This window comes from Periophthalmus magnuspinnatus, chromosome 21, assembly GCF_009829125.3.
Source record: "Periophthalmus magnuspinnatus isolate fPerMag1 chromosome 21, fPerMag1.2.pri, whole genome shotgun sequence".
Lineage (NCBI taxonomy): Eukaryota > Metazoa > Chordata > Actinopteri > Gobiiformes > Gobiidae > Periophthalmus > Periophthalmus magnuspinnatus.
In genome coordinates, this window is record NC_047146.1 from 29,750,279 (window position 1) to 29,763,560 (window position 13,282).

The 13,282-nt window shown below is 36.3% G+C and overlaps 1 protein-coding gene across 1 annotated transcript in view; it reads left to right on the plus strand.

The window, feature by feature from the left end:
* Positions 1–13,282, plus strand: part of slc49a4 (solute carrier family 49 member 4) — an 88,008-nt gene that overhangs the window by 3,552 nt on the left and 71,174 nt on the right. The window contains exon 2 of the mRNA XM_033987569.2: positions 1,852–1,945. Within this exon, the coding sequence (XP_033843460.1) occupies positions 1,852–1,945 (94 nt within the window). The remainder of the gene's footprint in view (positions 1–1,851; positions 1,946–13,282) is intronic.

Genomic DNA, 13,282 nt, shown 5'->3' on the forward strand with positions numbered 1-13,282 from the left:
CATGGGACAGTATTGAAATTTGATGTCACAATTATCATGGCCAGAATAATTGTGATTAACGATTGTATAATGATAATTATGAAAGTTGCTGACAGTTAAAACATTTTTCTGGATATGAATGATTATACTTTTTTAAATTATGGAAAGTTAATATTAACGATAATATTGTAACTAATTTATGTAGTGACTGACAATAACCAAAGTGCAAAAAAACACAAAAACTATTTAAAATCTACAGTATTGTTTAAAAAAACATGAGCTGCAATAAAACAAATAAATAGCAGAATGAAACACTTAAGTACTGTATTTTCTGAACTATATGTTGCTCTGGAGTATAAGTCACACCTGCCAAAAAATGCATAATAATGAAGAATAAAACATATACAAGTTGCACTGGACTATAAGTCCCATTTTTTAGGGGAAATTATTTTACAAAAATCGAGACCAAGAACAGACATTTTATCTTTAAAGGCAAGTTATAAAAATAAAATAAAGAACAACAGGCTAAATAGCAGTACAGCATGCTAACGTAACATATTTATATTTATTCAGCTACATGAAGCATAGACAGCGAAGTGAATACGTGTCTGGTGTGACTCAGACTCAGTAGAATACAGTTTTCTTTTATCAGGCATTTTTGTTCAGTCTTTTTCAGATGTCTTTTAAATTACCATAATGTTGAAATTTTTAAATTTTAATGGTATAGGAGTAGTAGATATAATAATAATACAGACAATAACGAAGATGTGAAATTACTTGTTTGAATAATTTCACCTATAAGTCGCATCTGAGTATTGAAGCCAAGGCCAAAGTATGAAAAAAATACAACTTATAGACTTATAGAAAATACTGTAGTTAATTTGCATCTGTAGTGAGTCAGAGAAATTATTCATTCATCCTTCTATGGTTCAAATTGCCCAAAAATTACTGTCTATAATATATTGAACATTGATATTAACCTATACGAGGCAGACACTGAACACGTCTGACTTGTGTATGTTATTGCAATTTGCTATGCCGTCAATAGGACAGTGGCATTACATACTTCCCATTGTGGTCATCATGTCTCATTTGGAACAGGGAAATGGAGAGAGTTTCCCTCAATGACAGTCACATGCTGGAAACAGAAACAGACTTGTATATCTGTTGAAATTATTTATTTGCTTATTGTCGTCATGGAGTTGGTATTTGGAAATAATGTCCGGACTCTTATTATAGGCCAAAACCGAAGACTATCTAAAAATGTGTCAGTGAACAATGCTTATCTGATGACAAAAGGGAAATGAAGCCGTTACAAAGATTAGTGGCGGTTTAGTTCCTACACCAACCAGTGCTGTTGTTTCCTTGAGCAAGACACTCACTCCACCTTATTTCTAGTGTCTGTGTTGAACATTATATTCAGAAAGGAGGATCTGGTGGAGGATCTTCTATCTGCTGCTTGTGTCCCTGGAGACACAAGCAGCATGTTCCACAGTATGGCATTAATCTTGATCTCGGAGACAAGCAGATCACATCAACTGTCCAAGCGCTTGGTCAGATCTGTGGCCAGGCAAGCCCACCCACAGGAAGAACTAACTAAATCATGTTTTTCTTGCAATAAAAAATAATAAATAAGAGAAAGATAAGGTTAATGCCATATTGGTGAACATTCCAGGCAATAAAATCTCCATGGAGACATGCAGGTCCCCATCAGAAAAGTTACATATTGAATCTTTAATATAATGTTTGCTCTGATAAAAAAAAAATATTATACAGTGCGTCACAATTTGGTTCATATGAGCCTAGATATTACACAGGGGGTTATAACGTTATAGTTTATAATCTTTATACATTACCTTTTTGTGTCTTCAGGTTTGCGTCCGTCTCTGCTCCTCTCGGCCTTCTTAATGTTGCTGGGGTCTGTTTTAAGGAGTGTCCCACTGATGGAGGAACCACTCAGAAGATGGTAAGTTTATCACTGAACTTTTTTAAAAACTACCAAACTTAAATTAAACCTGGCAGAGCCTTGGATGCAACTTAGACAGCTACAATAATCAAAAAAATGTATAGACACTAAAGCAGAGTAGCAGCATGCAGATGTGGGGTTTTTGTTTCTGAAATTGCGAATGAATAGAATCTTATAGAGTAGGTTGTCTTTAGAAAAATGCATTCAACAAAGATGCATTTTGACTCCTGTATAGTTGTATGTTTTGAGCTTTGGTTTAACACAGTGGTTCTTAACCTTGTTGGAGGTACTGAACCCCACCAGTTTCATATGCACATTCACCGAACCCTTGTTTATTGAAAAAAAATAAATAAATAATAATAATAATAATAATATATATATATATATATATATATATATATATATATATATATATATATATATATATTTTTTTTTTTTTTTTTTTTTTTTTTTTTTTTTTTCAAATTCAAGACATATGTATGTTTTACTGGTGCACAAAATGAATAGTGCATTAACATCACTGTGTTCAAAGAATAAAACCAATACAATGCATGAACTCACAACAAATTACATACATACCTTTTTACAAAGACATGATGTTTTTTAATACCACCACACTGAAATTATTTTAATTTTTAACCTTATGTATTTCAATAATGAACTTATTGTATTTATGCTATTTATTATTTTTTACATTTTAACACATACCCTTCACCTAATTTCCATCACGCTAGAATAATAATGAATATTTACTGCAAATCAGTGTAACTTCTGCTGTTGCCTTTGAGAGACCAGTTCAGAAACGTGTGGTTTCACCTTGGCAAGTGCCTCTCATGTCATTTTCACAGCAAAGGCTGTTCCTTTTCTTCGTTTTTATGTTGTTTTATGTTTTTATGCCGTTCAAACGGCTCATTTAAATTGGGCAGGTACTTCGATAGACACATCAAAGGGTTCATTTGTTGAATTGGGCCAACGTCTGAAGACGCTCGCAGTCCGCTAATCATTTGAGTCGGGTGCGTGTCTTGACCTCCGCCGAACCCCTGAGACTGACTCACCGAACCCCTAGGGTTCGATCGAACCCAGGTTAAGAACCACTGGTTAAACATTATGATTATGATTACGATTTTGCCTCAAAATAAAGGCTGAAATCTACATCCAGATTTCAGCCTCTATTTTGAAACATTGAGACCGTAAAACTGCAGGCAGCATGCAGCACATTTATTTTAACCTCAAGAGCTGCTTATACAATATATATTTGTACTAAGGTAAGACAGATTTTGCTCAAAAATGTGAAAAATAATTTGGTACAGGGCCTTTAATGGCAATAACTATTAGGACTGGGTAAAAGAGGGATTACATATCATTACTTAGATTTACATTATAAATTTTATTGATTCAATTTGTCATGGACATTTATTTTATAATGAATTTGTATTTGCTTTTTAAGAATAGAATCAAAGATTGTGATGAGGAAAAGAATCATCCAGCCCAGTGATTCCATACTTCTTTTGAATAATGGTTAAAAACAAACAACCCAAAGTGACTCTACTCCACTTGTGTGTTTTTGTGAAAGTACACCATGTCCCTTATCTCTAAAACAATCTTGTAAAGTGCACGTTGTATCCTCATTAATTACACAGAGCTAAGTTTACCATCCACATTGACATACAGTGATTTATCTACTACATTAACTACAGTGTTAGATCGCCATGTTCACTGCTGTTACTGCCACTTACCACCAAAGTGCTTTTCACAAACAAGATGAATTTAGTTATAAAAATGCAACAGATTACACAAGATTGGGAGTGACGAGGATGGATTGGATTAAAAATGACAGCGCATATTAGATGTTTTGGGGAAAAAGGTTTATAGATTTAGATGGTTTGGACATGTACAGCAGAGAGAGTGAATATATGGTAGACAAGAGGGACAAGAGTAGACAAGAGGGGAACTTTGAGCAGGTTACTTGCGAATTGCCTGTTACACTAACTATGACAACTGTGTGTGTGTGAAGCGGTTTGATCAGTAGACGTTTTAAATGTGCTATCTAAATAAACTTGATTTGAATTGAATTGAAAAAACTCCGTGCTCACCACAGCTCACAGAGGGCTTCTCATTATAAAACCCCTTTTCAACAAACCATTCTCTATTGAATATTTCCAAGAGCTAATCTCCCTAATGATTTGAGCTGCATAATGAATACAATACAAGCACTATATCATCTATTACACTGAAAAAGGCAGAAAATGGTGCTTATTCAAAAGACGGCATCACTGACTCATTGCATTCTAGTATTTGGAGACGTTTAAAAGAATACTGGGGGGAGTCTAAGCAGCTATTATGAAATCAGTAAAGAAATAATATCAGAAATTTGGCTGGGTTACAATTGTATTCTATTGAGGCTATTAAAATCTATTAGTTTCTACACTTTACAGATGCACTATGTCACTTTTCTGCCGAGGTTTCACTACCTACTTGGGATGTAATTTCTTTCCCTGGAATGTTCCACAGTAGGGCATTAAACTTATCTATCTTGCATTTATTCAATTGCAGATGCTTTTATTGTTCAAAATATGGACAAACAAGCATTCTTAATGTGGGCAAGCTCACCACTCTCCACAGATCTGACCTGTAACTTGGCCTGTCTTCAAGCCAACTTACATATCACTCCTTTAAAACACAACAAATTTATTACCACCCAGTGATGTCACATTGTGGTTTTCTGAATCCTGATGCTTTTATTCACAAGGCATGCTCTTGAGTTTATAAGAGTTTATCCATGTACTGTAACTAAGTACACTTGAGTCTTGTTAAGTAGTCCTGTTATCTCGCACTGTTGACCTTGTTTTGTTCAAATCACACATTTTCCAAGTCAGTGCATTTGCGCATTTAAAGACACCATCCACTCAGAAGTGAAGTGTTTATTCAAGCTGTTTTGTAACCGACCTCAGGCTGTTACATTTTAGGAACTACATTTAACATTATTGTATTTGTTGTGCTGCTTGAGGAGATCCAAACTTTTCTTTGCTATACGTGATCCCTACATGCATTCCAAAGCAAAGTAAATCTTTACTTTAAAACAAAAAAAAAAAAAAGTTTTCTTTAATTGGATAATTTATTTTCCCACTCACACATTCAAGAATTGAGAGGTATTCTTATCTTTGCATTGGTATGTTTGCATTTAATAATGTTTGCAATGTCAGCGACTGGGTACTGAACATTATCTTGTTGTTATCATAGACCGTATATATAGATGGACTAGCCGTCGTATTCCAAATAGTAAGTGAGCATGGGGACGCTTCCGGCGCCATCGACTCGTAACTGCTGCTGTCAGGCTTGTCATTTTGGTCTTAAAATGTTTGTATTAACCCACTCAATCTGATCTTGGTATATTTATTTCACTATTATGTCCATAAATCAAGATATAAACATTAATAACAGACCAATTAGGCACCTTCATTTCCCTGAGGTCGCTCCCACTAGTGTTAGCACCGGATTAGCTCGTCGGTTGCTATGATACTTGCAGTCAGAATTCCAAATATGGAACTCTGCTCCAATTTCTCACTCCTTTAATCCACTTTTTAATACAGTCTATGGTTTTATGTTTAGTGGATTTATTTCAACACGTTTTTGGGGCAGTTAATGGCTAAGTGCCTATGACAGGTTGGACTACTCATTTTATTAAAAAGCCATTAAGATTATTATATTTGAGATTTGATACAAATTTCACACTTTATTTTCCCAGTTTGTTAATTTTTTGTGTTTAAAATTTTACTTACCAGGTGGAAATTGTGACATCACACTAGGAAATTGCATAACTGTTAACTAGCAACCATGCTATACAGGAGGCCAAAACTCCTCTAATGTACACAGAAACTATTATTTGACAAATAAAATGATAAAAAAAAGTCCTTTTATTTTGTTGAAATATTTTTTTAAATATTGAAAGGAAAAAAAAACTTTCTTGTATGTAAATTGTGCAGAAGGTTTGGATAGAATTAGGCTTGTCATGATAATTACTATATCACCTTATTGTTCAATGTACTTTAGATGGAGCAATATTTTTTGGCGGGTCATTATTTATCGTGCGTACTTCTTTGTATCAGTGGGTAATGGTATTTTTCGAAACTACAGAAATATTTGAACTGTAGAGGGTCAAATACATAACTTGCATACATACTGTAACTCATTATAGATGCAAACTAAGTAGGTATTGAATTATTAAATTTATGTACTGTGGTTTGTATTTTATTACCAGATTATACATTTAGAGTCGTTTTTTTGGGATAATCCTGCTTTAGGGTGATTGTGTCAGAGGCATACATTAGTTTCAATATTATCGTTTAACGTCTATATTTACTTCAGCAATATATCGTACTTCAAAATATGTTACTGTAACAGGCCTGGATAAAATTCTCACAAGTGTTGTCATTAATTTGGAACTCTCTAAACTAGAACTCTCCACTTTCCAACTTTCAACTTTTCCTCGCCAGTTGCTTCTTGACTGGTGTAAAACTATTATTTATATGTACAACAGATATTTTCCCACCATAGCGAGTAATAATATGAAAATCATCAAAACTTGTCAAACACATTTTAAAGGTGCTGTACTTGTCTGAAAACACAAAGAACAGTACTAGTTCACTTAAAACTGTTATCGCGTATAGGCCTGTCACAATAAGTACCATCGACTTATCGTTGAGTACATTTTACAATACTGTTTTAGCGCAGCAACTAGCATGCTAACTGTGGACCAGCGTTACTTCATAGTACAGAGATGATAAAAATGCTTTATAATTAGACACAGCAGTCTTGTTTTGATCGTCCGTCTGTACTGGGTTGAGTCAAATTGACTTTATGACATGAAAACATTTGGTTTAACAAACATTATCCTGAAATTGACCAACTTTCTCCATAACACCCCTTCATTTTGTTATTCTCTCCTGATATCTGCAGTCCTGTTTTCCAACCCAGACTCACCCTCACCTCCTGACCCTCTGCTGATAACGTCACGAGGATCCTGCAGATTTGACAAAGGTCTCAGTGTCACATTATGTAACGCTTTTCACAATTCCACTCGTAAAACGTTGTCTGGATATAAGACGGTTTTATGTGCTACAAATTGGAAGCAGCAGTATCAGCTAATTCTCTCTTTGCCTTGTGTTGGAGTTGGCCTTTCTCTCCCCAAAAGTACATATTTGAACTAATATTTGCTGACAATAAAGGCAAGGCAAAGTTTACTCAAAGAATCAGGTACAGAACCTTTAATAATGATAATATTTATGCTCTATGTATTATGGTTAGTAGTTTCTACAGTTCTTTCTCTGTCCTGCAATACAAGATGTTTACAGGCATGTTTTAGTACTAGGGTTGTCAAAAGTATCGAAAATCAGATACTAATCAGTACTAAAAGTGGTATCAAAACTAGACACTCATTTCAGAAGGTATTGACACTAAGAAAGTTACATTCTCAGGACAGAAATGAACTTAGAATGATCTTGAGCTGTATCAGAACAAGTATAAGACCACGTAGACTATTAAACTCCCATGGACCACTATGGAACCTACCTGGACCCCTGAAGGATTACACAGATATAAAGCCACATGGTAATATAAAAGGAAAGTACTATGATTTTTTAATGTTCAAAATGGCTAAATAAAGAGTATTTTTATTATCATCGTGGTATCGAAATCAGTATTGAATATCAAGTCTATTCTTTAGTAACACTATTTAGCACATGGATTGCAAAAATATTGTCTAGGAAGTGTCATTGAGATAAGCAAGAAATATAACACCTTTGTCAATATTGCCCACCCGTTAAGTAACTTTTTTATTTGAAGTACAGTCTCTATAAATGCCTCTGATAATGTTTTTCTCTATAAGCACTAGTTTGCCCTAGTTCATGCTTGTCAGACATAGATTGTTTGTAAAGAGGAACAAATATTGAAACATCCTTCTTCTGTTACTTTAAGATTAACAAAGCAAAATGTCATTCAACTGTAATGCTGTCACGATACAAACTGCCAAACTCGATTTTGATAGGAATAGACGTGATTCTCAATTCCAATACCACGATGATAGTAAAAACACTCTTTAGTTATACAGTAGAATGTGATTTTCAACCTTAAATTATAGTACAGTTGTCCCTCGCTTTATCGCGGTTCACCTTTCGCAGCCTGACTGTTTCGCAGATAATTTTTTAGTGCAATTTTGCTTCTTTTGCTTTTTTTTTTTTTTTTAACAGCGTATGAATGTGCATTGTGTTCTGCATCCTGATTGGCTAAGGAACTGAAGACCATTGTCCATCAGTCTCCTCTGTGGCATGTCTCTTGTACAGTACAGAATGTGTTCAGACAAATTTACGTAAATGTTGGATCGCAGTGTGACTCTGAAGTGCTGTATGTTTGAAAGTTTTCTCCCCGACAAAACCCACAATTTCAATGAAACATTCTGCACCAACAAATTTCAGAAACGCTTTGGACTTAAGTGTTTCTCTGCACGGAGAGGCGCCTCTGTGGATACCACTGGAGCAGAGACACGTTAACAACAAATTTAAAGTGATCATTGAGGAAGAGGGATATAGGTGTATAAAGTGTATAAAGTGTGTGGTGAGGGGGTTTACAGCCTTAAAACATATGGTATGGTATGGTATGGTATGCTTTTATTTGAAACAGGGACAGTGCACAACATTACATTGACCTTAAAAAAAAAAGGAGAGATGTTTGGTGCCAGGTTATAGCATAGATGCTAATTTCCACCTGTAGTCCCTGGACAGGCTGATGTTTAGTAAATAAGTTTGGTGTAGATGGATGAGAAACCTGTACATCTATGATACATACATCAAATACAGCACATCTCACACTCAAATACGAACACTCAAATATATAATAATTGTAAAAATAAAGCTGACTACTTTGCGGATTTCACCTATTTTAAGAACATAACCCCTGCGATAAACGAGGGACCGCTGTACTTTTATTACCATATGGCCTCATCTGTGTAATCCCTCAGTCGTACAGGTAGGTTCCATAGTGTTCCATGGGTGTATACTAGTCTGTGGCCTTATACTTGTTCTGTTGCAGCTTAAGATCATTCTAAAGCTATTCAGGAAAGGTTAAATTCTGTCCTCTTAATGTGACTTTTTTAGAATCGATACCTGCTCAAATGAGTAGTTTTAGTACTAGTGTTTAACCTACATTTGGAGAAGCTTTGGACTTCTGCTGTCCTGCCACTGTTAGCTGTTAGTATTTAGCAAGCATTTTTGTAGTTTTAAAATATACAAAGTATCTGAATAAAATCAAAACATGAAATCCAAATTGTTTCTACGCAAAATTGTAAAAATTACCGTACTTACAAAGACAGTATTATAAATATGCTTTTACTTTAATTTTACACGTTGCAATATGTAAATTTTCTGTCAGAGAATCCTGCACTCGCTTGTCTCCATGGTGATCCCACTGCTTTGCTCGGGAATGTTCCTCAGTATGTCATTAAACTCACTGTTTCCAGTTTTTTAAGTCATTGACACTATAGTTGTACTTATGCCCAGTAGGTGTCACTGTTACATTTACAATATAGGCTCGTCTTGAGAAGCGCATTGACCTACAGTTGCCTTTTTTAAACGTTCTCTCAAGCACAAGATTAACACTTTTATTATCATCTTTCTAACATCAAAATAAACCAAATATTTCTCACATTTGAAGGTCATTTTTGAAGTCATATCAAAGACATGTTAGAGACCCACCCAGAGCTTTTTGGCCCTCACAGGCTCCGGTAATTGTTCTTCATGTTGTTTGATAAGGACTTCACACAGAGCAAAACAAAAAGACTTTATTGTTTGACTTTTAAACTTAAATAATGGAATATAAGAACTGCACCTTTTTGATAATAGAATGTGTTTAACTGCATTTGACTGAATATTAATTGTATTGTGCTTTAGTCTTGGTTAAGTCCTGTTAAGTCCTGTAGTGTTTAGTCTTGTTTTAGTTTTGGTGTGGTCTTAGTTAATTCCTCGTTCTGTCCTGGTTTATTCCTGGTTTATTCCTGGTTTAGTCCTGGTTTAGTCCTGGTTTAGTCCTGGTTTATTCCTGGTTTAGTCCTGGTTTAGTCCTGGTTTAGTCTTGGTTTAATCCTGGTTTAGTCCTGGTTTAGTCTTGGTTTAATCCTGGTTTAGTTCTGGTTTAATTTTGGTTTTCATGCACTTCATATGTGTAAAAAAATATGGCATTTTGTGAACTTTTTTCCTTAAATAATCAAATTTATCAGCCTAGAGTTTACACAAGGAAAACATTATGAGCCATTTCTTTATATTTAAAGTGACCTGTGTACTGTTTGTTTTTTGTCTTATTATGTTAATTACAATAAGCTTTCTTAGTTCTGGGAAAGTGACCCAAACAACCCCCTTCTCGGTAACTCTCTGATTAGCACCTGCTGCGATCAGTGGAACGTCCAATCAGTTCTCTCTCTTTTTCTCCTTCTGCCTCATCCCTCTCTCTTCTCTACTTTGTCTTACTCTCTTCTCTTGCTCACCTGTCTCTGCCTCTTTGCTCAGCTTTTACTACTTACCTCTCTCTTTTTCTCACACTTCTTTCTTTCCTTCTCCTCTCTGTTATTTCTCTCTCTCACCCACACCCTTTTTTCTGTCCCTCTCCATTCTCTCTGACTTCTCCTCTCCCTTTTTCCCTTCTCTACTTACCCATCACTCTTTTTCTCTGCATCTTTCTCCTCCGTATCTTTCTACATCTCTCTCTCCTTATCTTTCCCTCTCCTCTACCCACCTCTCCTTACTTCCTTTCTCTCACTATCTATCTGTCTTTTACCAACCCTTCTCCCTCTCTCTTCTCTCCTTTGCCTTCTCTCACTTTCCTAACTCCCCCTCTCCTTCTTTATCCTCTCTCCCCTTTTTCTCTCTTTCTTCCCTCCCCCTCCTGGTTTTTCTCTCACTCTCCTTCCCTTTTTCTCCTCTGCCCTCTCTCCCTCTCTCTTCCCTCTCCCTCCCCTCCTTCTTTTTCTCTCAGTCTCCTTCCCCCTTTCTCCTGTCTCCCCCTCGATCTCTCCTTCCTTCTTTTTCTCTCTCTCGCTCCGAGGAGAGGGAGATGGCAGTGGTTTAGTCCTTTTTCCTCCCCCCTCTCTCCCTCCCTCTCTTCTCTCACTGTACTTTCCCCTCTCTCCTCTGTCTCCCCTTCCCTCTTTCCTTTCCTCCCCCTTTCTTTCTCTCACCTCCTCCTCCCCCTCTTTCTCTCTCCTTCTTTCCTCTCATATTTGATTAGTGATGATCTGTCTCCTCTCTTCTCTGATTAGTCTCAGCCTCTCTTTCTCCTCCATTTTTGTTCTGTCCTTTGTCATGGTAAAAAGTCTGAAGCAGGATTTTAGATCAGGATTTCGATTTGTTTTGATTCATGTAGTTTTGGAGAAGTTGGGTTCATATTTCCTTGTTTGTTTCCAGTTCAGATATTGTCGGTTATTATAGCCAAACAACACTGAAATCCTTAATTCACTTTGATTCATCGGTCCTCTAAGTACTAAGAAATCAAATGTTATGAACCAAAGATACCAATCAAAGTGCCAAACTTCAGTTTTGTATGTGAACTGTCCAGCCACTGAGCCACCATGATCTAGCACTGGTAAAGATTTTGTTTTGATTTATACTTTTCTCCTATTTTAAATTTGGTCCTTTAGACTCATAGTTCATGCCTGGTTCAGTCTTAGTTTAGTATCTCCTGCTTTAGTCCTGGTTTAGTCCTGGTTTAGTCCTGGTTTAGTCCTGGTTTAGTCCTGGTTTAGCCCTCGTTCAGTCCCAGTGCAATCCTGGTTCAGTCCCAGTTCAATCCTGGTTCAGTCCCAGTTCAGTCCCAGTTCAGTCCTGGTTCATTCCTGGTTTAGTCCTGGTTTAGTCCCTGTTCTCTCCTATTTTGTCCTGGTTTAGTTCTGGTTTTGTCCTGGTTTAGTCCCTGTTCTCTCCTGTTTTGTACTGGTTTAGTCCTTGTTTCATCTTGATTTAGTCCTGGGGTAGTCTTGTTTCCTTCTTGTTTAGTCCTGGTTTAGTCCCTGTTCTCTCCTGTTTTGTCCTGGTTCAGTCTTGGTTTAGTCCTGGTTTAGTCCTTGTTTCATCTTGATTTAGTCCTGGTTTAGTCTTTGTTTCGTTCTTGTTTAGTAATAGTTTAGTCTCTGTTCTCTCCTGTTTTATCTTGGTTCAGTCTTGGTTTAGTCCTGGTCTCGTCCTGGTTTAGTCCTGGTTTAGTCCTGGTTTAGTCCTGGTTTAGTCCTGGTTTAGTCCTGGTTTCGTCCTGGTTTCGTCCTGGTTTCGTCCTGGTTTAGTCCTGGTTTAGTCCTGGTTTAGTCCTCATTTGGTCCGGTCTAAATATATCTTGCATTTCTGAAATACGCTTTTGGCCCGTCTAATTTTGGCTCCTAACCAGACAGACACACAGAGTTCATCAATTTTGATTAGTGTCATTTTGGAGAATAGACTCTCCATCTGTCCTCATCTCTACCACATTTAAGATCATTTTATCGATCTTATAGTCGGAAAAACTTTTGGATTTCAAAGTAAAGATGCTCTAAATTCAAAGTTGGTAAAAGTTTGAGATTTTCAGTCTGTGAGAAAACGAAAACTGGTTGTTAATGGCCCTTTTTATGATGTAATTTTGACACTTACCTCTTGCAAATGTCAGAATATGCAGCTCGGTCCCTGCTGTTAAAATAAATTGCTCCGTTCAAACCCTATAATTTTACCACAGACATATTGTTGGACATGGAGAGAGAAGAGAGAGTAGCGTTTTACATGCTTCTTTTACAAGTACATGCGGTACTTCAAGTTTAGACCAGGTCACTTTTACAATTCAGCTCTACGTGTGTTTTGCATTAAAGGTCCTATATTACACAAAATGGCCTCTTGTGAGATTTAATCCATGTTATAATGTTGTTAAATCCTCAAAAGATACCTGGACTTGTGTTTTATTCTATTCACATATGTTTGAGTAATGATTTATTATTAGTATATACATCTCCAAAGCTCAAAATGCCCTGTTTCACATTGTGATGTCATGGAGCTGCAGTTTTCAAGTTAACAGCTCCTTTTATCTTTAGTTCAGTAGAGCTCGGCAATACCAGGCATTCTGTTGAAGCTGTCGAAGAAACACAGTCGAGCGCTTCCTGTATTACCACATGATGACATCACAAGGTGGAACAGGGTGTTTTCTCTTTGAGGGAAGAATGTTTGTGTGTTAAACATGTGTGAATGAAACAAAACACAGCTCCAGGTCTGTTTGTGATGAGGAAACAACATTGTAAAATGGATCCGAAAATAGCGTAATATGGGCCCTTTAATCGTCAAA